Source organism: Hordeum vulgare, chromosome 3H (genome assembly GCF_904849725.1).
Source record: "Hordeum vulgare subsp. vulgare chromosome 3H, MorexV3_pseudomolecules_assembly, whole genome shotgun sequence".
NCBI classification, from domain to species: domain Eukaryota; kingdom Viridiplantae; phylum Streptophyta; class Magnoliopsida; order Poales; family Poaceae; genus Hordeum; species Hordeum vulgare.
The window spans coordinates 231,902,117-231,925,571 of NC_058520.1; the positions used below are offsets into that span (position 1 = coordinate 231,902,117).

The window sequence follows — 23,455 nt, forward strand, 5'->3', positions numbered from 1 at the left end:
GCAATCCTCTCACTCGGAGGCTTAGCTACGAATCAATCGCCTAAGTTAAAACCTACTCCGAGTGACGAGCGATCCTCTCACTCGGGGGCTTAGCCGTGAATCAATCGCCTAAGTTAAAACCTGCTCCGAGTGATGAGCAATCCTCTCACTCGGAGGTTTAGCTGTGAATCAATTGCCTAAGTTAAAACCTACTCCAAGTGGCGAGCAATCCTCTCACTTGGGGACTTAGTTTTAGTGCTTGGTGTTTTATTCCACTCATGCCGCCTTAGTTTCCGTTATACCGATGTTATGTTCCTTGATGATCACTCCTAACACATGTGGGGTATTATGGGGGCCCCCATGATCATTAATTTAGGATAAAACTCCTCCAGCAAGGCCCAACTTTGGTACTAAAATTTGCGCAACGTAATAATACTCATAATTAATTTGACATATTGGGAGTTAGCACTTCTCGTGGTTCGTTATTCAACATAATACAGGTGGGCCAGTGTCGATGGTGTTGGTCCAAACTAGAGCACAGTGCGGGCTACCTGGGGCAACTCGGGACGCCAGTTACTGTACACTTAGCTCAGCCCGTTCTGTCCTGAGAATGGGATATGCGGATCCTATCGGGATCGTCGACACGCCGGGAGGTCTTGCTTGTTTAGTTTTACCTTAGACGAGTGGCGTTCCCACTGAGATTCCTTACCGTTAGCATCGTCTTGTCATGGTGTGAGGTTGTTCCCATCGGATGCGTGTGGAAGTTATGATGGCCTACTTGGAGCACCCTTGTAGGGTTAAATCTTTAGAAAAGCCATGTCCTCGGGTATCTGCTGACTTGGAAATTTATAATATCCGGTTGTATAGAACTTGACATTAAGCTCAATTAAAATAGACCAACCATGTGCGTATACGTGACCATCTTCTCTTGTGAGGTTTGAACCAAGAAGTGAACACGGTGGGGTTATGATTGAATCGTAAGTAGGTGTTCAGGATCACTTCTTGAGCATTACTAGTTCACGCCAATTTATGTGTAGATCACTCTTCTTATTCTTGTACTCGTAAGTTAGCCAGATATCAAATTCTTAGTGATTGCTCCAGCCTCACCACTTAACCATTCCTCACCCATTAAGCTTTTCTAGTCTTGATACCCTTGGTAATGAGATTGTTGAGTCCCCATGGCTCACATATTACTACAACAACAGGTGCAGGTACATGTAAAGCAATAGTTTGATGTGAGAGTGATGCTTGTTCTATTTGGAGTTATTCTCCTCCTCCTTCCTTTTCTTCTTCGAAGATCATAGGATGGGTTATAGGTCAGTAGCAGGGTGCACATCATCTTCTTTCATTTGTTTTCATCCGTAGTTGGATCATGCTCTCTGTATGATGATTGCTTTGTAATTTTTTGAGATATTCATGTTGTAGCTTGTGGCGAGTGTAATCCAATATCTTGTATTCTCTTCTCCTCAGTACATGTGTTTGTGACGATATCCACCTTCTTAAAGTGTATCCTATATGCGCTTCTATCCCCGTTGAGACTTTCAAGTTTCCGCGAGGATAGGACCGCATACTGGGCATTACATGCAAGTGGTACTATCATGAATTACTTGAAGCCTAAGAGCAACTCTAGCACACCCCGCATCTCGCCCCGACCCGGAAAATAATTGCCAAAATGCAGGTCGGGGTGAAAAAACCTGCCCGATCAGACCCCGCATCCCGTCCCGGCCCGCAAATATTTTTGCGGGGCACGGCAAAATCTCGGCCCCAACCCGCGTATTTGCGGGTTTCCCCCTCGCCGCTGCGGTGCCCTGCCTATAAGCAAAAGCGGTTGGTGGGAGGGACATTTCAGCCCGCGTGGGGTCTGAAAAAGCATATTCCACGAATATGCTTTTTTACGGGTCTGTTATGCGGGGTGTGCATCCGCGATCGTGCGCGCCGGCCCGCAAAAGCATTTTTTCACGAACTGCAAACACGTTTTGCGAGCCGGACGGATGCGGGGTCTGCTAGAGTTGCTCTAACATGGATCCCAACAGTAGTAGTCATGGTACAACCAGCAGAAGTACAACATAAGCGGCACTACCGTGGGTACCAACGGTACTACCGCTTGGCCACTGCCAGCATGACCAAAGCACAACAGAAGAACTGGTCCAAAGTTGGGGAAGGGTATGTGGGTGCATTTTGGTTGTGTACGTGTTGGTTCCACCCATACATTCCATCGTCGACCCCTTCTTAGTAATACAGAGTTTCCTATGACTCAAATCATATGAAAAGAAACGTCGGAAAACCGTCTTTGCTCTTTTTGTATCTGAGTGGAATAAAACCGTCTTGTGCCATATATAAGAATATCTGAAATGCTTAGTGCACACTGTAAGTCCACAAAACTCATTGTCATCAACATGAAAACCACTTAGTGAGAGACATGCCCTAACACTTTGTTTTCAAAATTACCAACCTTGTGTGTTCTTGGGTGACTCACAAGTGGGGTTTTGAGCCTATGTTTTTCTGTGACTCGTGGGTAGTGTAGTAAAGCTCGTGTTTCTAAGTGACTCATGGGTAAACCTAGGTCTTCATTCCACTTGTATGTAGATAGTTGACTCCATGTTTTTATGTGGCTTATTGAGAGAATCCCTTTTGTGTGATCCACACATGATCATGTGTCTCTATGTGATTCCTTCTTTGTGACCTATAGAAACCCTATGTTTTCTTTGCGACTATAGAGATAACCACGACATATAAGATAATTCCTAGAGGACCCTATGTTGTCCTTGTGATTCTTAGAGGAAACCTTATGTTTTGTGTGATTCTCGATGTTGTCTTGGTGATAGTTAGCAAGACTAAGCGTCCATGAAAAACCTTGTGTAAAAAACTAAGTGTCAGGGAGATTCCTATTCCTATTGTAGCATGAGAGATTAATTGTCCAATAGAACTCTGCTTTATGTGAGGCTTAAACGTTTCTGTGACTAGAAAAACTTATATTGTATGATGGTTGACGACGAAGTATTTCAAGAGTATATATGATCAATATAAATTTTGTTTTACAAAAATAAATCTTTAACTATTACTTTGGCATAGCATTGCATGTGATATTTTGTTATCATTTCTATGCAACTTGCGAGTATATTGAATGTACTCAATTGTATTAATCATTTTTACTGTATGCTATTAGAGATTCGGATCCTATTAGATCAAGATTGTTATATGATACAATTATACGGAGTCATGATGCCGACAAGGCACGAAGGACAATACGAGGCCCTTGGAGGGTACCTCATTCAAAGCAAGGGGTTGTAGAGGAAGTGGATGGCGCCAACGAAATTCGATTTCTCGAAAGAGGATGAGAAGAGACTCGCCATCCCTGATCCGATCAAAATATACGATGGATGTGACCCCTCGTACCAGTCTGATAATGCGGATGGGGTCGAGCTAGCGAGTGGGCCTGTATAAATCATGTATACTGTGTCCATCAAAGAAAAAAAAAACATATGTGCGTTATGTAAATAAACATGCACATGGATGATGGCAAGAATAGCAGGGGGCGGTGGGTTTTCCAATTGGCTGGTGGTGGTGGAAAGGGGCTCCGTCAGAGGAGAGAGGATATATTGCGTAATAAAAAGGAAACGGCCGGACAAATCAAACAAAAACCAACAAGCAAGAAGAGAGAGAGAGAGAGAGGAGGGGGGCAACGCAGCAACCAACGGGGGAAGGGGAAGGGCGAGGAAGACCGCGTCGTGTTCCTCGTCCCGTCTCCTCTCCTCTCCACCCCCTTCGCGTTGCTTCTGACTTCCGATTAGATCAAGAAAACGAGGAAGGAAAGGTACCCGCCTCTGTGCTCCTTCCTTCTTTTGCTCCTGTGTTCGTACCGGTCCGGTGGATTCTTTTGTTTCCTATTTACTATCTCATGCACCACGGCCCTTTGATTCAAGATTTGTTTTTTTTTTTCCTTTCTCGAATGTGACAATTTTTGTTTGCGCGATCAACCCATGATGTGGCCGGCCAATACAAACAATGAGATATAACCGTCGCGGTTCGTGAAATGGTGCAAACAGATACTAATCCCCAAGAACGGGTCCCCGGTTTATGGGTTTCATCATTCATCTTTGTTATTATAATTATAATTATTATTCATCCCATCGCAAATGCCGCCAGTGTTCATATTTACACCATTGATTGATGGTGATTTCTCTATTCTTTCTTTTTTTTTTCCCTCGGATAAGAGTAAAGAAAGAAAGAAACTCCGTCCTGAAAGCAATAATATATTTTGCTTGGCTGGAAGGATCTAATGCCCGATTCACGCAATCTATTTTGCACATCCATTTTTGTTGAATTTTAGGAAGCGATGGGGTGCTTTTCATGCTGCGGTGCCAGTGATGTTGGCAAGAAGAAGAAGCGCGATGATCCTTATGTTCCGGTCCCTGCCCCAGGTTGTTACTTCTCTCTTTGCTTCATCACATATTTCTTATGATCGCAAAGATTGCTTTGCACTGATTCTCACTTTGAATCCAATCTGGTTCTTCGATTGTAGATTTGATAGTTAAGCGTCGAGTTAATTCAGCAATGGAGAGGAATACTGTCTTATTCATCATCCTATGGCCAGATGCATGATGTAACTCTAAATGTGCAAACAATTCTTTCGCACAGTAAATACAATTAGCAGCTTCCAGTTAGTTTATTTTGTTGTCTCCAGAAAATAATAATTCCACTTTTGACCATGTTAATTGTGAAAATATTGACATTATGTATCACATTTATCAACACAAATCCACTAACTGACATGTTGAAGCAGATTCAGGATAGGCTTTAGCTGTAAAATGTGTTGAATTTTGGACTTGGTACCTGTAAATTTACCTTCAATCGGTATGAATGCACAGCGGGTTCTAAGCCGGGCGGTCGGAGATGATTTTTGGATGGGACAGCGTGCCGGAGTCCTACGTGGCAGACGTCCAGACTCCCCCAGAGCTCCCCGATGTCTGTGAGATTTTGGACATCCGGACAGGTCTGGTCCCATTTGGTCATCCGCACTGGATGGCTAAAAGTGTCCGAACAGCCTGATTCGGACATTTGCGGTCGTTTTGGTGATCCGCGTTTGAGATACCCTTAGCCGATACCATGTGGAACATTTGAACGGTTGTGGCATCGGCTGAGTGGTTTCCTTGTCTTAGTGCTATAGGGTCTTGCCACGTTCCCTTAAGAAAGACGTGTGCTTCTCTGTACATAGTGTTCATCTCTCTTCCTCTATACGGGGGCACAATATTTTCTTCAAGGCCTTAGCATAACAAATACTGCATCTGTACGCTGACGAAATTCTTCAACAGAAATTCCAAATACTAATGGAGAACTCAAGTTCCTATTTCACCAACTAGATACTAATGGAGAACTCCAAATCCCAAATTCAAGCCAAAAAATTATATACTCCCTTCATCCCAAAACAACTGTCTCAACTTTAGTACAACATTTGTACTAAAGTTGAAATGCTTATTTTGGAACGGAGGGAGTATAATTTATGGCTTTAGTTTCTCCTAAACGGGTTTTCATATAAGGCTGATACATCATATGGGAAAATCTTCTTACTCCCAGTATATCTGTTGAGAAATCTTACAAAGATCAAGCATATAGATGGCCGCTGTTCAGTAAAGCTGTTGCCCCTTGCTTCCAGTGGCTTGCTAAAGTTGTTGCCTTGTGAGTTTTAGTCCTGGAAACAACCTCGTGCAAAAATGTAGAGAAAGGCTGCATGCAAAAGACCCAAAGTGGTTAGACCCTGCGAGCTATGTGCACCGGGTTGCCCCTTTTTTTATTGGATGCAAATCTAAACAATTGTGCATCAACAATTTTCAAATGTGCACCTTTTTTGTTAAAATATGCATCTTCTGCACCAAATTGTTACCACTGAAAGCAATTATTTCCTGAGCACTTTAATTTATTATTTATTTATTTTTGAATGAAGGGGGTAACTATGGTTATAACCGGGGGTCAGTGCCAACCCATGCCATCCGTACCAGCAGAAGCCAGCCAATTGAAGTACCAGCCATTCCCCTAGACGAAATTAAGGAAATAACCAAGAATTTCAGCAGTGATGCTCTTATAGGAGAGGGTTCATACGCAAGAGTTTTCCTTGGTGTACTGAAGGATGGCAAGAATTCTGCAGTGAAGAGGCTTGACTCCAGCAAACAGCCTGACCAAGAATTCCTTGTGCAGGTTCAAAGCCTCTTTCCTTCCAAGATAATCTCTCTTCATGTAGGTGCCCCTAACTTCCATTTTTTTTGCAGGTATCGGCCGTTTCAAGACTCAAGCATGACAATGTTATCCAACTTCTCGGGTACTGTGCTTTAGGGAGCACCCGTATTCTTGCTTATGAGTATGCAACAAGGGGCTCCTTGCATGATGTTCTCCATGGTGAGGAACAATTTAAGCCTTGTAATTTCGTAAACTCTTAGGGCATGTTTGTTTGGGCCTTTTGGCTTGATGCATTTATGAAAGAAGATTTCAGCCCCTGTTGAGTAAGAATAGTCACGATGGAATGAGATACCATTTATAGCTGACCTCGTTTATTTCAGTAATATAGAGCTATTCAAGATTCTCTACTCTCTAGCAAAGCTGATGAATCTACGGTCCATGGTCATTACAGGTAAAAAGGGTGTCAAGGGATCCCAACCAGGACCAATCCTATCATGGATGCAGCGGGCGAGGATCGCTGTCTACGCTGCGAGAGGGCTCGAATTCCTCCACGAGAAGGCAGAGCCACGTGTCGTCCACCGTGATATCAAGTCCAGCAACATACTGCTCTTTGACAACGATGTTGCAAAAATAGGAGATTTCGATGTGTCGAATCAGGCCCCTGACATGGCTGCACGCCTTCATTCTACACGTGTTCTTGGCACCTTTGGTTATCATGCTCCTGAGTATGCGTCCATACAGTTTGAGTGCTTGTGGATTGAGACGGGCAAATTGACATGTCCTCTTACACTTGCCGTTTGCTTCTCAGGTATGCAATGACTGGGCAGCTAAGTGCAAAGAGCGATGTATACAGCTTTGGAGTGGTGTTGTTGGAGCTTTTAACTGGCCGCAAACCAGTTGATCATACACTACCTCGTGGCCAGCAGAGCCTTGTGACATGGGTATGGAGCTAGCCTTTTCAGATTCTACACTGGTTCCTGACAAGATGAAAATAAAATCAAAGTGTTTGTTATGTGCAGGCTACACCAAGGCTAAGTGAAGACAAGGTGAGGCAGTGTGTAGATCCAAAGCTTGGTGTGGATTACCCTCCAAAGGCTATCGCCAAGGTAAGCACAAAATAATGATGATATATATAGTTTGCAGCTGTTGTTAAACATAATTTTGTTCCAGTTACATGGCACACAGAAAAGCTTGTTTGCATAAAACACATGTCCTTGTAAAACCACAACAAAGCTGCTTTGTTATGGTGGAAGTAGACCTGAAACGGATTACCGACATGTCCTTGGTCACTCTTGTGGTTGTCAAAGTAGTAGCGAGACTCACCATATGTTGTGGCAAACAGATGGCTGCCGTGGCTGCTCTGTGCGTGCAGTACGAGGCGGACTTCCGGCCAAACATGAGCATCGTCGTCAAGGCTCTGGCTCCGCTGCTGCACACTCGGTCAAGCAACCGACCTGCCGGCTCAGCCTCCGCCGTCGAGTGATCTCCAACCGGCTGCATGCGCGCGCAGGTGATTTTGCCGATTGCGATGATCTGGTGATGCTTACGGCGGTTTTGCCCTGGATTTTGTGGGGTGGCGTTGTACATGTGTGGTAAAGTGAGGTGAGGTTTGGTGTGATCTCATTTTCTTTCTCCCTTGGCGGGGGCTCGCGCTGTTTGTTGTACATTGGCCCCTGCATTGCTTCGTCTGGTGGCCTCTCGACCTCTCCTAGTATTAGTGAGCAAATCAATGGACGATGTGCTTCTTGCTTGGTCACTCTTTGCCTTCCGTGAAATGCCAACAATTTGGGAGGGCTGTTTTAAAAGATGTCGGACAACAACTTTGCGTTAAATTCATGAGCCTACAACTGTACACAACACTGTTAACAACTTACAGCAGCACACTTTGATAAGTGGAAAACCAGCCTCTACAAATAAATCATACACAAACTGTCACAACCATCCAGAAACAACACAAAATACATGTTTTTCATCAGCTCTTTCGTAGTCAAAGCTTCCATCATTACTAATTTGTTCAAGAAATGTCAATGTGTGTGTGCTCATTTGGAAGATGATGTTCTGCTCCTGCTCGGCTTGGAATCTGGGTTGTCACTCTTGTCCGTGTCGGAGTTGTCCCGCTGGGAGTCCATTCCAGTGCTACCCCCGCGGTTATGCCTAGATCCTCTGTCCTGCTCACATCATTTTTCTGCTTTCAGTATCATAATGAATCAACGGTCAACGTATATGAGACTAAGTGTGAGTTAATTGAATGAATGGCTCCATCCCTTCACACATTGACATGAAATGTATACATGCATGACGTAAACAAGGATGAAGTTGCTTTTCTCTTATCTTTCAAAAAATATTACATTACATACCACACGAGGAATTGGGTCATCTGACTCCAGCATCCGCACAACTTGACCCATCTTCGGTCTCTTTTCTGAATCTGGATCCACACACCTCAAAGCTGTTAGAAGTGCACGCTTGAGAACTCTTGTCGAAGGCTGTGTCTCTATGGTGGGATCTACCACCTCCTCTGAACGCCTGCTAGCAACCATCATTTTTAACCAGTCAACCAAATTTACCTGCAAATGGCACAAAATCATGTGTTGAGTTGGAAAAGCATAAGGAATGGCCCCCTGATTTCACTCAAGAGATAATGCAAGACACTAAGCATCACATGAAAGATTTTTATGACAAATATAATTTTATAAATCAATGTGGTCAAGTTATGTCCTTTTCACCACACCATAGACGCACGAGAGTGCGCCCCTAGCACATGCTAGAAATTTACAAAGGCTGAGGATAAAGATGTACTCTCAAGGCTCTGAATGACCAAGTTATGCTATTTATGTATAGATGAGCACTATCTTGTTAACAAGGGTGTAAACTGGTAAATGATAATATGGATTATCCAGTATCTGTAATCAGGGGGAAAAACACGATCTACCAAGCATGATCCACATCCAAATAAAAAGGATCTACCAAGCATGATCCACATCCAAATAAAAAGGATGAGTATACAAATTGTATCAGATATGGATACAGATATATAATAATATCTGGATTCTGGGTAGATTACCGACTTGACCTCTAATTTGGGCAAATAAGATTTGTGTTTGTTTGGCACTACAAGGCAAACATCAGTATGGCCACCAGTTTTCTATTTGATGAAGTTTTACGCATTTTCCAACGAAATTGTAGGATAGTCACATCTGTTAGGAAAGCAACTTATCTATATTGAAGACCCAAGGGGCATATATATATTACACATGACTTGAGGTGCAAGGAAAGTAAACATAGACTAATAAGGACTCCTAGACTAATACTAATAGACTAATAAGGACTCCTAGACTAATACTAATACTTCCTAACCCCCCCCCCCCCTCAAATGCAAAGCGTATGCAATAGCATTGCATTTGAAGAAGTGTAATACTAAAAAAAATGATAATCCAAATCCGCGTCTTGAGAGTGTCGTCGTAGCATGAAGAGTCTTCAAAACTTGCCGAGTCATCGAAGGAGAGAACGAAGAGATGGCACATCAGAGGTAGACACCGCATCACTTGAAGATACAAGATAAGTATCAAGAGAAGATGGGTTGTTAAAAGAAGATGGCACATCAAGAGGAAGACACCGAAGAGATGGCACATCAGAGAAAGACACCGCATCACTTGAAGATACAACATAAGTATCAAGAGAAGATGGGTTGTCAAAAGAAGATGGCACATCAAGAGAATAAAGCATTGCGCAGAAAATCAAAGTCCACGACAACCGTCGGCGAAAAAAGCTCGGCGGATAAGGCACGATGGACGTAGATCGACAATGCTAAAGAAGTCCAGAAAATCCTATAGAAAACAACAAGGGCAATATGGCCACAAAAGTTGCATAGAAAGGATCAGGACCAGAGAAAGGCTGACGGACTAAGGTATGATGGACTCACATGGCATGAGAAAACACAAAATATCAACGGATTTGATGGACGCAGCGGAAAAAAAAAGCACATGCTAGATGAAGATGCGATGGCAGAGGAAAAACTAGCGGCAAAGGCAGCAGAAGAAACATGAGGGTTTTTTTTTCTGTGGAAACCAGATTTATGGTGTGACTAGCAGCACCACATGGCTGATAGTAGCACTACCAGCAACGCACAACAGGAAACACAGTAGATAATCCTGCAGGCAAGCGCATCAATCTGGATGGAAGAGCTGCTGCAGGGTGGTTGACTTCTAGCGGCCACCCGGGGCTGTGAGGAGACGTTGCAGCGGAGGGAAGCAGCGGGGCCGGCGGCCAGGAAGTCGACGGCGGCGTACATCCTGGAGGGAGTAGCGGCCAGTGCAGGCACCCGTGTCTGTATCGATCTGGCGGCGACAAGCACCCGCTCTTCGGGGCCCTCCTCGATGAGTCATCCCATCCCCTGCCGCGTCGACCGCTTTCGTCCACGCCGAGCGCCTCATCGACCGCGACCTCGGCGTGCAAGGCCACCAGCTCGTTGACCTCGACTGCGGCGCCACCACCGCAGCACGAGACCTGCAAGATCCACCGAAATAAGGAGGGAGGCGGCGTCTGGGGGCGCGAGATCCAGCGGGATGAGGCGGCGGCGGCTGGAGGCGACAGCGGCTGGAGGCTGGATCCGAGGCAGGAGATCGGCGCAACCTGCGGCGGCTGGTCCTGGACCAGCGACGGGAGACGAGGCAGCGCGAGACGGCGAGGCAGGGAGGAGCCGACGCGGCCGGGGTGAGGGAGCACGACGGGGAGGACGAGATCGACCCAGAACAAATCGATCGAGAGAAGAAAAAAAATAGTTGGATCGTAAGGACGAGTTACAGCGTCCGGAGACCTAAACCTAGGCACTAATACCATGTTAGGAAAGCAACTTATCTATATTGAAGGCCCAAGGGGCATATATATATTACACATGACTTGAGGTGCAAGGAAAGTAAACATAGACTAATAAGGACTCCTAGACTAATACTAATAGACTAATAAGGACTCCTAGACTAATACTAATACTTCCTAACAACATCTAACATGATTAAGTACACATTTGATCCATATACATATGTTCCAACACTATCCAATTCTTATTTGCACTCAGTAATGTTGGAACTTGTATTTGTATCCATTAACGGACATGGAAATGACAGTGAAAAGGGAACTATCATATCCATATCAATTTGTTTCCTCATTAGTTAGTCTAGTTATGGCTGGTATTATCAAGCCAAGAGTATCCAAGCTCCTCTCCTCTCCTCAGCCACCCCTTCTCTCTCCAAAACACACCCAAAACCACCGCTCCAGAGTCGAAGCTCTGCTACAGCACGCTTCGGACACGACAAGGACGCCGGAGTCGTGGAACTACATGCGGTCGGCCTATTGACACTTTTTTTTCTTTTTCTTTTTTGAGTTGGCCTATTTTTTTTGGAAAAGGAGGTTAAAAGCCCAGCCTCTGCATCATCTGATGCATACAACCATTTTTATTAATTATTCAACAAAGGCCTAACAACTAAAGGCTTTGTTGTTTTTTATTCAACGAAGGTCTAACAAGAACATACATCAAGCCACCCGAAGTCATCACTCACAAGAACATACATCAAGCCATCCGAAGTCATCACTCACACCTACAAACTCGATAATGTGGAGTGCTCTCACTTCTCATATCTAAAACCGGTATCGTCGCCGATCCATCCGCATAACATATTGGAACCTACAGCTGGTGCAGCAAACCTAGAGCGTACACCACATGCACACGTCTTAGAAGCCGTCATCATCATCGAACCGCTGACCCATCTTCAAGAAAAAGATCTGCTTCATCCTTGCCAGTCCGGCCATCCGTCGCCTCCACCACAACGCCCAAGGGCACCACCTCCCTGCGTGCAAACTGTTGAGCACATCTCAGTCGCCACCTGTACACCACAACACCATGCCACCAAGTACCACCAGCCGGCACAACTTGAAGTCTCTGGACGATCCGTAGTGCGTAGCACCTGCCGAACAGATATGATGCAGCTTAGCACCTGTCGGCCGGCTTGACATCTCCACCGAAGCTCCGTGCAAGACAAAGCGACTCCACCTCCTGCCTCTGTCTACCAGCGCTGCTCCACAAACGGTGCTCCCAAGACAGAGACCGGATCCTAGGGTTTCCCTCGGAGCAGCACGAGTTGGTCGACATTAGTTACATGACGATGCCTTCATCAAGGTAACAGCGTAAAACGCCGCCGTCGCCCGCCGTCGGCTCGATTTTCACCGGCAACTATGTCTCCCAGACTCGCAGCTGGGACTAGATGACCGATCTCGAGATCTGACCACCTAGCCTTAGGACGACCACCTCCAACGGAGGAGATGACCACCACCACCAAGCCCAAGGTCATCGCCCTGGGCACCCACGTGATGCAGATCAAGACCAAGAGCGCCACTGCGATCCGAAGCCGAACCGGAGGTTGAGTAGCCGCAACATGGCCGCCACCGCCACCTGCCACACTCAAGCGATTGTTGTCCACCATCACCGCCGAGGAGATCAAGATTAGAACCGCCATGGCGATCTTGAGCAGCTGTCGCGCAAGAAGACCTCCGCCGTCGAGCCGCTCGGGCTTTGCCCTGGCGTCGTGATGGCGGAGACCAGAGGAGGGAGGCAGGGACGCCCCGGTGTCGCGCGGCGGCGCCCCACGGGAGCGGGCGGCGACAGTAGATCGAGGCTCTAGTACTCCTGGCTGCTAGTTGCTCCTTCCAATCCTTTTTTTTTACAGGAGCGGGCAGCGTCCTCGTTGCTCTCCCTCCCTCATTGAGTTGGCCTATTGGCGCTGATGTTGCTCCTTCACACAACACAGACGTCAAAGCCTGTAGCATCAACACACCAGATGGCGAGGTGGACGCCGAGTGCCGCCCAACACTCGTGTCCAAACCAACCGGGGCCCGATGAGACATGGCCACCATCACCATCCTGCCGCGGTCGCGCGTCAGTCGGCATGGTCTTGTGCTGGGTGCGACTATGCTACCATCATGCTATGGAGACACCGAGGATGGAGATCGCCATAGTAGTGGCCCGGCCGTCGTTGAGGATGGCATGCCAGTAGCAACCCGCTATTTGTAACTCATCGGCCTCAAAACCGATGGTTATCCGGGATTTCCCTCAATTATTTTTTCTTTAGGAAGGAGGATGACCCCCGGCCTCTGCATCTGGGAGATGCATGCAGCCACTTTATTAATTATTCACAAAGACCTTACAAAGTAATACATCAATATGTCTGAAGCCGCCATCTTGACATATGTCGCTACTCCTATCCATTGATGAAGGGGTACAGAAAGTGTGAGCCGAATACCGAGACCTCTCACCTAAGCCTAACATCTAAAGCCAGAGACCCCAACCAACCCCAACCAAGCCACATAACCCCAACCAAGCCACATACCAGGTCTAGGGCACAAACCGGTCCAACGCACTTAGGTCGCCGCCCTTTTCCTCCAATTATGTAGTTACCCTAGCTCCAAATGTGGATGTTTTGTGTAATTACCTCCATCAATGCCTAGCTTCCCAACTCAGGAACAGCTCTGGTTGGAACGACACATTTCCTAGTTAGACAGTGCTCAAGTTCATATGTCAGCTATGCAAATGACAAAGCTAGGAGCTCTAATGCCCTGTTGCCAATGATTTAATTTAAAAGCGACGGCAAAATACATTATGTCAATCTCCAAGGCCAGTCGACAATGTTGTCATGGGCACTGGGGGCACATATTGTGATTTTATATAGGAAGTTAAAATGACACAGAACACAACTGCATGTACATAATATTTTCAAAGCCAGCTCTGAGCATTCCATGTCCTAATAGACACAAATTAAACTTTGAGTAGGATTCAACTTGAGATAAGAAGCATCCTAATGTTACCGTCCTAATCATATCTTGCCACTTGATGGTTGGTAGGAATATGATACCTACCAGACCTAGATGGTAGGTTATATGGGTGGAAGGGTGGCTGGCGTGGCGATGGGCGCGGCTGCCGGCGGCGAGGCGCAATTGTCGCGAGAGAGAGAGAGTAGGGGCGGCTAGGGTTAGGACACCGGCTCTTCTAGGAGCCGATCAAAATAGATTGATCTTGCTAAATTTCAAAAGGTCTCCTTTACATGAGTATATATAACTTCTCTAGGCTAGCAAATATAATAAACTGGGCTAAGCCCCTAATACTATAAGATAACTGGGCCAGCTCTATTAACTGGGCCTTCTCCGGTTGTAATGTAAACCAGTCATAACATCTCTCCCCACCTGCGCAAACAGCTCGTCCTCGAGCTGGAAGTCTGGAAAATGTTTGCGGAACTCCTCAAGGGTCTCCCAAGTAGCATCCTCTTCTGGAAGACCGTGCCACTGGATCAAAAGACGCCACACACCACGACTTTGCTGAACCTTCAACACCTTAACTGGATCAGGAAGTAAGCGCCCGTCTGAGGTCGGCGGAAGATCTGGTCCGGCTGCCGGCGGCTCCCCATGGAAAGGCTTCAATAAGCCCACATGAAAGACATCGTGGAGACGAGCACTAGGGGGGCAGCTAAAGGCGGTAGGCGACACTGCCTATGCATTCCAACACCTGAAAGGTCCCGCATAGCGGGGGCCTAGCTTGCGCTTGGCACGAGGGTCAAGTGACTGCGTAGAACGGTGGAGAAGTAGAACGGTGGAGAAGACGCAGCCACACCCAATCACCCACCGCAAACTCAGCCTCGCGGTGGTGAGCATCATAGTACTTCTTGGACAGCTGCTGGGCCTGAAGAAGACGCTGTCGCACCTCAGCAAGGATGACATCGCGGTCGCGAAGAGGTACTTCCGCCGCCTCAGTCCGCGTCGTCCCTGGCTGGAGGAGGCTGACCGTAGACGACCTCAAAGGGGGTGGCATGCATGGCAGAGTGGTACGAAGTGTTGTAGCAGTACTCCGCCCACGAGAGCCAGTCCACCCAAGCTCGTGGTCGATCACCTGTAATGCAGCATAAGTACATAGCAATCACCTTATGGACGACCTCTGATTGTCCGTCTGTCTGGGGATGAAAAGTCGTGATCAAGCACAACATGACGCCTGCCAAGCGGAAAAGATCCCGCCAAACATGGCTAGTGAAGACCAAATCACGGTCGCTGACGATCGAAGAAGGAAACCCGTGGAGGCGGATGATGCCGTCGAAGAAAGCCTGCGCTACGGAAGTGGCGGTGTAGGGATGGCCAATGCGATAAAGTGTGCATACTTGGAGAAACGATCCACCACCGTAAGGATGACGGACTTGCCGCCCACCTTAGGAAGGCCCTCGATAAAATCCATGGAGATGTCGGTCCACACCTGCGAAGGCACCTCAAGGGGTTGTAAGAGGTTGTAAGAGGTCGGCTGGCTGCAACGTCTGCGTCTTGTTGCGTTGGCACGTCACACAAGACCGCACGCAGTCATGCACCAATGCTCGGTCCCCGGGCAAATAGAAGTCGGCACGGAGGCGGTGGAGAGTTTTCTACACCCCCTCATGGTCAGCTGAGTGAGCCAAACGAAGAGCCTGGTGACGGAGATCGTCATGCTCGGGCACAAAGAGGCGATGACCGTGGAGGAATAACCCATCATCCAGTCGCCATGGCGCCGGTAAATCTCCCTCCGCAAGCCGCTGCCGAAGAAGTTGAGCATCCACGGCCGTCGCGGTGGCTCGGCGAATGTCATCGATGAAGACGAATGAAGGCCCGGAGCGGATGCAAAGGGCAGTGCCCTTGGTGTCTGGGGCGCCATTGACAGGGTCGGCGCCGCGGCGTGACAAGGCATCCGCCACGATGTTGAGGCGGCCTGGCCAGTAATCAATGGTGAAGCCGTAGCCGAACAGCTTGCTGATCCACTGCTGCTGCGGAATGGTGGAGAGGCGCTGATCCAACAAAAATTTGAGGTTGTAGTGATCAATGCGAATCAGGAAGTGTCGTCCCCAAAGATACGGTCGCCAATGTCGTACAGCCTGTAGCAAACAGATGAGCTCTCGCTCGTAGGCCGCAAGCTTGTGATGACGTGTGGCGAAGGGACGGCTGAAGAAAGCAAGCGGCCCCACGCCCTGGTGGAGAACCGCGCCGAAGCCCACGCCTGATGCATCATAGTCGACCATGAACTGCTGCTCAAAATCCGGCATCCCAGGAGAAGGCGTCTATGGTAAGAGCCGCCTTGAGCGACTGGAAGGCGGTAGCTGCCTCGTTATCCCAGGAGAAGGCATCGCGGCGTAGTAGCCGTGTGAGTGATGCGGCAAGAAGGCCGAACTCCCGAGTAAACTTTCGGTAGTATCCAGCAAGGCCCAAGAACCCGCGGAGGGCCCGCGGTGAATGCGGTGTTGGCCAAGACGCGACTGTCGTGATCTTATCGGCGTCCATGGCAACTCCTTCCGCTGAAATGACGTGGCCGAGATATGCGACGGATGTCGTGCCAAACGAGCACTTCGGGCGCTTGGGGTGGAGTTGATGCGCTCGAAGCTCGTTGAAGATGATGGCTACATGTTGCAAGTGCTCTGCCCAAGAGGAACTGTAGATGAGAATATCATCAAAGAAAACGAGCACAAACCATCGCAAGTAGGGCCGGAGTACATCGTTCATCAAGGCCTGGAATGTCGCCGGTGCATTGGAGAGACCGAAAGGCATCATCAAAAACTCGAAGTGGCCGTGATGCGTGCGAAAGGCCGTCTTCGCGATGTCGTCCAGGTGCATCCAAACCTAATGATAGCCAAAACGCAAGTCGAGCTTAGTGAAGAAGCGTGCCCCGTGAAGCTCGTCCAGGAGCTCCTCCACGATCGGTATAGGAAATTTGTCCTTCGACGTCTTGGCATTGAGAGCACGGTAATCAATGCAAAAACGCCACGAGTTGTCGGGCTTGCGAACAAGGAGCACTGGTGCCGAGAACGGCGAAGTATAAATCCATATGATGCCCAAGGCGAGCATAAGCGCACACTGGCTTTCCAGCTCGTCCTTCTGCAGCTGTGGGTAGCGGTATGGTCGTACGGCAACGGGTGTTGTCCCCGGGAGGAGGTGAATGCGGTGGTCGCAGATCCGGGTGGGCAGAAGACCCTGCCTGGGGCTCGTCGAAAAGGTCGTTGTGCTGCTACAGGAGAGTAGCCAACGGGGGCGGCTCGGAGTCGGCGATGGCAGTCGACAACTGGGAGGGAGCTGCTGGAGAAGTGCCACCCTCGCCCTTCCACTGCACTTCGCACCCCTGACGCCAGAAAGTCATGGTCAGGGCGTCGGAAGTCCCAAAGGATGGGTCCGAGCGTCCGCAAGAAGTCGACGCCGACGATTTAGTCGAAGCAGCCCAAGTCAATGCATGCACACGTGATGGCGAAGTGCTCGCCGCCGATGAGGATGGGAACCTGCCGCGCAATTCCGTGGCAGCGAAGACGGTCACCGTTAGCCACGGTAACTCGGAGCTGCTCGCCGCCCGTCGGCTGGAGGGCCAGTCGACGCATAGTAGACTCGGGCAGGAAGTTGTGTGTAGAGCTATTAGGCGCTCCCCATTAACCGTCACTGGCAGCAGCAGCGTTTTCTCCGCTCGTATGCCAGCAAGGGCATGGAGGGAGACCACGAGGGCGGTGGCTGATGCCGGGGCAGCCGCCACAACAGGCTCGGGGGAAGCTGTATCCTCCTCGATGTAGTCGTCCGCCTCCAGGTAGAAGAGGCGCCGACATACGTGACCTGGCACGTAGGGCTCGTCGCAGTTGAAACATAACCCATGTTGGCGACGCTCGAGTTGTTCGGTCGGGGTTAGCCGGCGGAACGGTCGAGCTGCTGCTGTGGCGGGAGTTCCTGTCGTCGGCTGGGCCGGCCGGCTGGGTGCAGGCATGGCCGACCGAGGGGGTGGGCGAGGTGCCCGGGCCGGGAACGCCTGCTGCATGGCCACCGCCCATTGCTCGAACGCGCGGGCATAGTACATGGCCGTCTGGAGGTCCTACGGTCCCCGCATCTCGACGTCCACGCGGATATGGTCGGGAAGGCCGCCAACAAAGAGCTCGGCCCTCTCCTGGAAGCGGTCGGCAAAATCCTGCACCGAGGAGAGGAACGGAAGGCGTCCGAGTTCCGCCAATCGGCTACCGCGGACGGGTGGGCCGAACAGGAGGAGGCAGAGGTCGCAGAAGCGTTCCCACGGCGGCATCCCGCCCTCGTCCTGTTCGAGGGCGTAGTACCACGTCTGGGCGATGCCGAGAAGGTGGTACGAGGCGATCTAGGTGCGGTCGGACGCGAGCGTGCGTTGCCCCATGAAGGTCACACTGGTTGAGCCAATTCAGGGGGTCCCGGAATCCGTCGTAGGTAGCCGACTGCTGCGCGTAAGGCCCCGCGAGGAGCGATCGGATGCATGCCACAGCGTGGCCGAGCTCCAGAAGCGCGGATGTATCTCCCAGGGTGAGAGGACGAGGCCGGCCGAGATCGACGGGGGCCAGGCGATCGCGGCAGGCAGCCCGATCAAGACTGGCACGGCGGCCGAGGAGGCCAGTGGCAGGGAGGCCGACGGCAGGGGGTTGGTGGCCGACGGAAGGCTTGGAGTGGGTGGTGGTGTCGACATGGTCGATCCTGGTCTAGCTGATACCAAATTGATAGGAATATGATACCTACTAGACCTAGATCGCAGGTTATATGGGTGGAAGGGTGGCTGGCGTGGCGATGGGCACGGCTGCCGGCGGCGAGCCGTTGTCGCAAGAGAGAGAGAGAGAGTAGGGGCGGCTAGGGTTAGGGCACCGGCTCCTTCTAGGAGCCGAACAAAACAGATTGATCTTGCTTAATTCCAAAAGGTGTCCTTTACATGAGTATATATAACTTCTCTAGGCTAGAAAAGATAATAAACTGGGCTAAGCCCCTAATACTATAAGATAACTAGGCCAGCTCTATTAACTGGGCCTTCTCAGGTTGTAATGTAAACCAGTCATAACAATGGTATTACAAACAAGAAGAATGCATCTAACAGACAGTTTTGACCACTGACAAATACCTCCTTTGTCGGGCGACCATAGTCAACAGGATCCCTCCCTGTAATTGCCTCTAGAATAACAACTCCAAAGCTGTAAATGTCACTTTTCTCATTCAACAGTCCAGTGTTTGCATATTCTGGTGCCACATAGCTGCAATGAGTAAATGCAGCACATTATTAACTATCAGTAACATAGTGTAACTGCACTCTAGCTCATTAGTTGCCCAACATACCCAAAGGTTCCCATAACCCGGGTAGTTACATGACTCTTGCCAGCACCAAGAAGCTTAGCTAAACCAAAATCTGATACTTTAGCGTCAAAATCATCATCGATCAAAATATTGCTCGATTTGATATCACGGTGCACGACTTTTGGTTCAATTGCCTCATGCAAGTAAGCAAGCCTGCAATGAATTGAATTAAAGTATTTATACGGCTAATTCAGAGGAGAAAAATATTGAATTAAAGTGTTACACAAGATAAATATGGTATTAGGAATTCGTTCAGCTTAAGCTTCACTTCCATCGTGAATAACATTATGTTATAGAGCAATTAGTATTTAATGTAGCAGAATTAGCTCCAGGAAGAAATATGATGTGATTTTGGGACCTTTATGATTGCATTATCCAACTAGCAAAATAAAGAATAAACGACACGACATTAGGAGAAAGAAAGGGAATTTCTGGGAGAACTCACGCTTTAGCTGTCCCTAGAAGAATCTTTATGCGGGCCTCCCATGTAAGGGAGCCCCGGTGACTCATAGCTCCATGAAGCCATTGCTCTAGGTTTCCATTGTTCACATATTCATAGACAAGTATCCTGAAATGGTCACTTGAAGTAAGGAACGATGCAACATAATTCCATACAATCATTGCAGTTAAACGAATTTTATGTTTTGTAGAGCATTGAAGATCAAGAATATTTTTTCTTGCTAATAACTGTACCAAGGATATGTAACCAACTTTTTCTGTTTTGAATGCGATATGTAACCAATGAAAATAGAGGTATGACAGGAATATTTTTCAACAAAGGGTGGATTTTATTGACTCGAAATGAGGCATCAAGAGGATACAAACACAGTGAGTACACACCCAGCCTCTGCATAACTAGGATGCACACAGCCAACACCAACGCACACACGCCAAAAGCACGCCAGCAAATAGCAAAGTCATACAAGACCAAAGGTATGACAGTGAAAGACAGTACAAGTACCTCTGAGTACCCTCCACACAGTAACCAAGAAGACGGACTAAGTTCTTGTGGCGGACATGACCAATAGCCTCAACTTCTACTCTGAATTCCTTCTCAGCTTGCCCTCTGCAAGATCAAAACACATCATTTGATAAAGCTGAATTCAGTATAAAGCAGGATGTTCGGTTATGGAGGAACATAGGGCAGTGTTAACAGGCAGGCCAAATTGTGATAAAGCAAGTCTTACAGGTTATTAAGAAGCTTTTTGACAGCAACAGGAGTGCCATTGACGATCTCGCCGCGATAAACTACACCATATCCACCCTCACCAATAATGTTATCCTTGGAAAAACGGTTAGTAGCAAGTTCCAAATCCCTCAAAGTAAACCAATGACCCCAGCCAAGGTAGGAGAACTCTGGCAAGCCAACCAAAGGTGAAGGGGCAGTTATTCCATGAGTTGAACCTTGCCGAAAAGTTCCCGACCCTCCTTCTTCAGCTGATTGAAAGCCTGCATCCTTGTCCATGCAACGAAATGACCCTGAGTGGCTCTCGTCCCCACGTCTCGATTTGCTTACACCCAAATGGACCATGACCTTGTCTGATTCCCGGTCACTAGGCTTGTCTTGGATCGTTAGCAGGACTCCATCATGCGCCCCAAAGTCACTTGCCGGGACTTGCTCCACCCTCACTTCCTTGATTTCCTTGGAAATGGCAGGGATTTGGGTGATTGGGATATTTGCAGATGCTAGTCTGGTCCTCTTCCTACTCCGCATAGTGAGCCAGACAGTAAAAAAGAAGACGACAACCATGAACACTCCCAAGGCAACACATACAACCTCCCATACTTTGAGATGCAAGGGGCCAGTCAGCCGGGAGAGATGATCTTGCAGAGTAGGGGAGGACGAAGGCGCCTCCATAATGGACTAGGAGTGTCCTGATCCTATCCTACATACAAGCAAAACTGTTAGGTACCCATACATATTGCACAGCTCCACAGATCAGACATTGCAGCTAACTCTTCGTCCACGGTACAAGCGCATAATAAGGAGACGGATTCCCGGAATAAACTGCGGTAATTAAGACATGATTTGGGCTGAAAGGGAATCAAGGACAAGGTGTTACTCTGAGGCTGAACAAGGGGAATAAATTCCCGCGATGGTGACTGCTCGCAGTACCGAGACATACACACAGAGATCGACAGCTAGCGCATTTAATTTCCCTTTATGTTTTAAGCCGTGGAGAAAGTGGAGGTGGATCATGGCGTGCGGGCGTTTTACACGTGAACTACAGCAAGCTACTCTAGCACCGAGTAGAGTACTAAGAAGGTGTTTGGATTAGAGAGTGGTAACGTAAGTGGTAAGGGAAATAGATCATGCTGGTAACGGAGACATAAGGGATAAATCCTGGTTTTGTTTGGTTCATGCCTGTAAAGGAATCTGCTTAAACTGTCTGCTTCGGGGTTGTTGCGGCCGCTGGCTGGAAAAGGAGAGCAGACAAGGAGAGGACGAAAGATTGAGGACAGAAAGGAGGGAGGAGGGAGGCACACTGTACCTTGCAGCGAAAGGTCCGGCGACGACGGCGAGCTGGGGCGGCAACGAGTGCTCCGGCGGCGAAGGCGAGATGGGGCGGCAAAGAACGGGGTGGCGACCAGGGGCACTCGAAACTCAGAAGCCGTAGATGAGGTGCAGGTCCTGCCCGCCGGCAGGCGTGCCGCAGATGCGGCGGCGCCGGACGAGGAGGAGAAGGTCAAGGGGAGGCGGAGGGGGACTCGAAGGGGGCCAGGGAGGCGGCGGGCGCTGGTTGAGGAGGGGATCGTGTGAGGAGGCAGGAGATTACAGCGTATAGTACCAAATCGTGTGTGTCGCTTTCTGTTTACGCCGTAATAAAAGGTACCGGACATTTCTCCCTGAAACAACACCTCCTAGTGGTGATGAAGCAGCTAGTCAAGGTTGGAGAAACTTTCACATCTTGTCGATGTGGGCAATGGAATGGAGGAAAGAAAGTTGCTTTGTTTTTCACTTCTTTTCTAGCTCGATTTCTATATTACAAAGAAAGAATGATGATAGTTCTATCAAGAATTTTTGAAATAATTGTAGCATTTTTTTTCCTTCTTTCGAAAATTCAACCAACCATGAAAACATTTGGCCAACAAACTCAAAAGGGCAAGAAGAGAGCCCGAGATCCAAAACAAGAATCGCTAAAAAGCGCATTAAATAGAGGTGCATTGCAACAGCAACCGGCATACAAAGAAGGAACAAAAAGAGTCCACCTGAGAGATCTTTAGATCTCCGCGTCCGCCTCTTGGGCAAATTAAACCCCAATGCGCAAGCAAGACATTGAAAGATGGATCAGCCAGAGTAGCAGGAGCAGATCACCCAACCGAGGAAAAAGTAGGGGACCTGAATCCCGGCAAGCTTAAGACCAAGAGCGGCTTTATTCCTCGAGATTTTGGAAAGGGGGCGAGGAAAGAGGACTGAATAAAGGTTGGTAAGTGGTATGTTTGGAGCATTTTGCGTATTTGCTTTGCTCTTGCGTTTTTCTTTTGTGTTTCTCTCAAGAAAATCAAATGGTGGTGAAATGAGTTGCCCTTTAAGGCCTCGTGGATGGGAGGTGATAGAACCAACAGTTGCTCCACTATCTTTTCCGCTCGTTTTGTCCCTTGTTTTACCTAGAAATAGTAGTGTTTATCGTTCAGATTGTTGAATTAGAGGTGTTAAAATAGGGAATCGTTAGGGATCAGATTATTGATCCCTTGCTTCCTGTCAGAACAGTGGACGGTCGTAGGATCTATTTCACAGAAAGCATACGATTTGTCATCCTGTAAATTAGTTTCCATGCATGATTCTAGAGTAATTATGATTGGTTTGCTTCCTAACAACTACTCACATAAATCAAGGCCATAACTATGTTTCCACTTCAGGTTGTTTGTTTCCTTGGGAAGGAATTTTGGATTCCGTTATTATTTATTTTTGCTTTCAAAGTGAGCTTTGTGTGACTTTCCATTCCTATTTATATTTGCTTCTAAATGAGTCTTCTCTAATTTTGCTTCGACACTATAGACAAGAAAAATTCCAATGTGTGGAATTATATCGGCTTTCGACTATCAATGAATTTGCTTCCATGATGAATTAAACTTGTTACTGTTAAATGAATTTTCTATGTAATGATTTTTCATTTCCATCGACTAGAGAAATGCTTGTAGCCAA

At 48.1% G+C, this 23,455-nt stretch overlaps 3 protein-coding genes across 3 annotated transcripts; 1 reads left to right on the plus strand and 2 right to left on the minus strand.

Annotated features, from left to right (window-relative positions):
- The first annotated feature begins 3,607 nt into the window (after positions 1-3,607).
- Positions 3,608-7,906, plus strand: LOC123443581 (pto-interacting protein 1-like). Its single transcript, XM_045120007.1, has 8 exons — positions 3,608-3,793; positions 4,310-4,400; positions 5,921-6,171; positions 6,243-6,369; positions 6,602-6,875; positions 6,959-7,091; positions 7,170-7,256; positions 7,493-7,906. The coding sequence occupies exons 2-8, from the start codon at positions 4,316-4,318 to the stop codon at positions 7,631-7,633; spliced, it is 1,098 nt and encodes a 365-aa protein (XP_044975942.1). The 5' UTR covers positions 3,608-3,793; positions 4,310-4,315; the 3' UTR covers positions 7,634-7,906.
- A 41-nt stretch (positions 7,907-7,947) lies between these two features.
- Positions 7,948-21,189, minus strand: LOC123443580 (probable receptor-like protein kinase At5g18500). Its single transcript, XM_045120006.1, has 7 exons — positions 20,496-21,189; positions 20,270-20,374; positions 19,754-19,876; positions 19,291-19,461; positions 19,079-19,208; positions 8,508-8,717; positions 7,948-8,318 (listed from the first exon to the last, which is right to left on the minus strand). The coding sequence occupies exons 1-7, from the start codon at positions 21,164-21,166 to the stop codon at positions 8,190-8,192; spliced, it is 1,539 nt and encodes a 512-aa protein (XP_044975941.1). The 5' UTR covers positions 21,167-21,189; the 3' UTR covers positions 7,948-8,189.
- Positions 21,107-22,263, minus strand: LOC123443582. The gene is made up of 2 exons (XM_045120008.1): positions 21,801-22,263; positions 21,107-21,194 (listed from the first exon to the last, which is right to left on the minus strand). The coding sequence occupies exons 1-2, from the start codon at positions 22,147-22,149 to the stop codon at positions 21,190-21,192; spliced, it is 354 nt and encodes a 117-aa protein (XP_044975943.1). The 5' UTR covers positions 22,150-22,263; the 3' UTR covers positions 21,107-21,189.
- Positions 22,264-23,455: the final 1,192 nt, after the last annotated feature.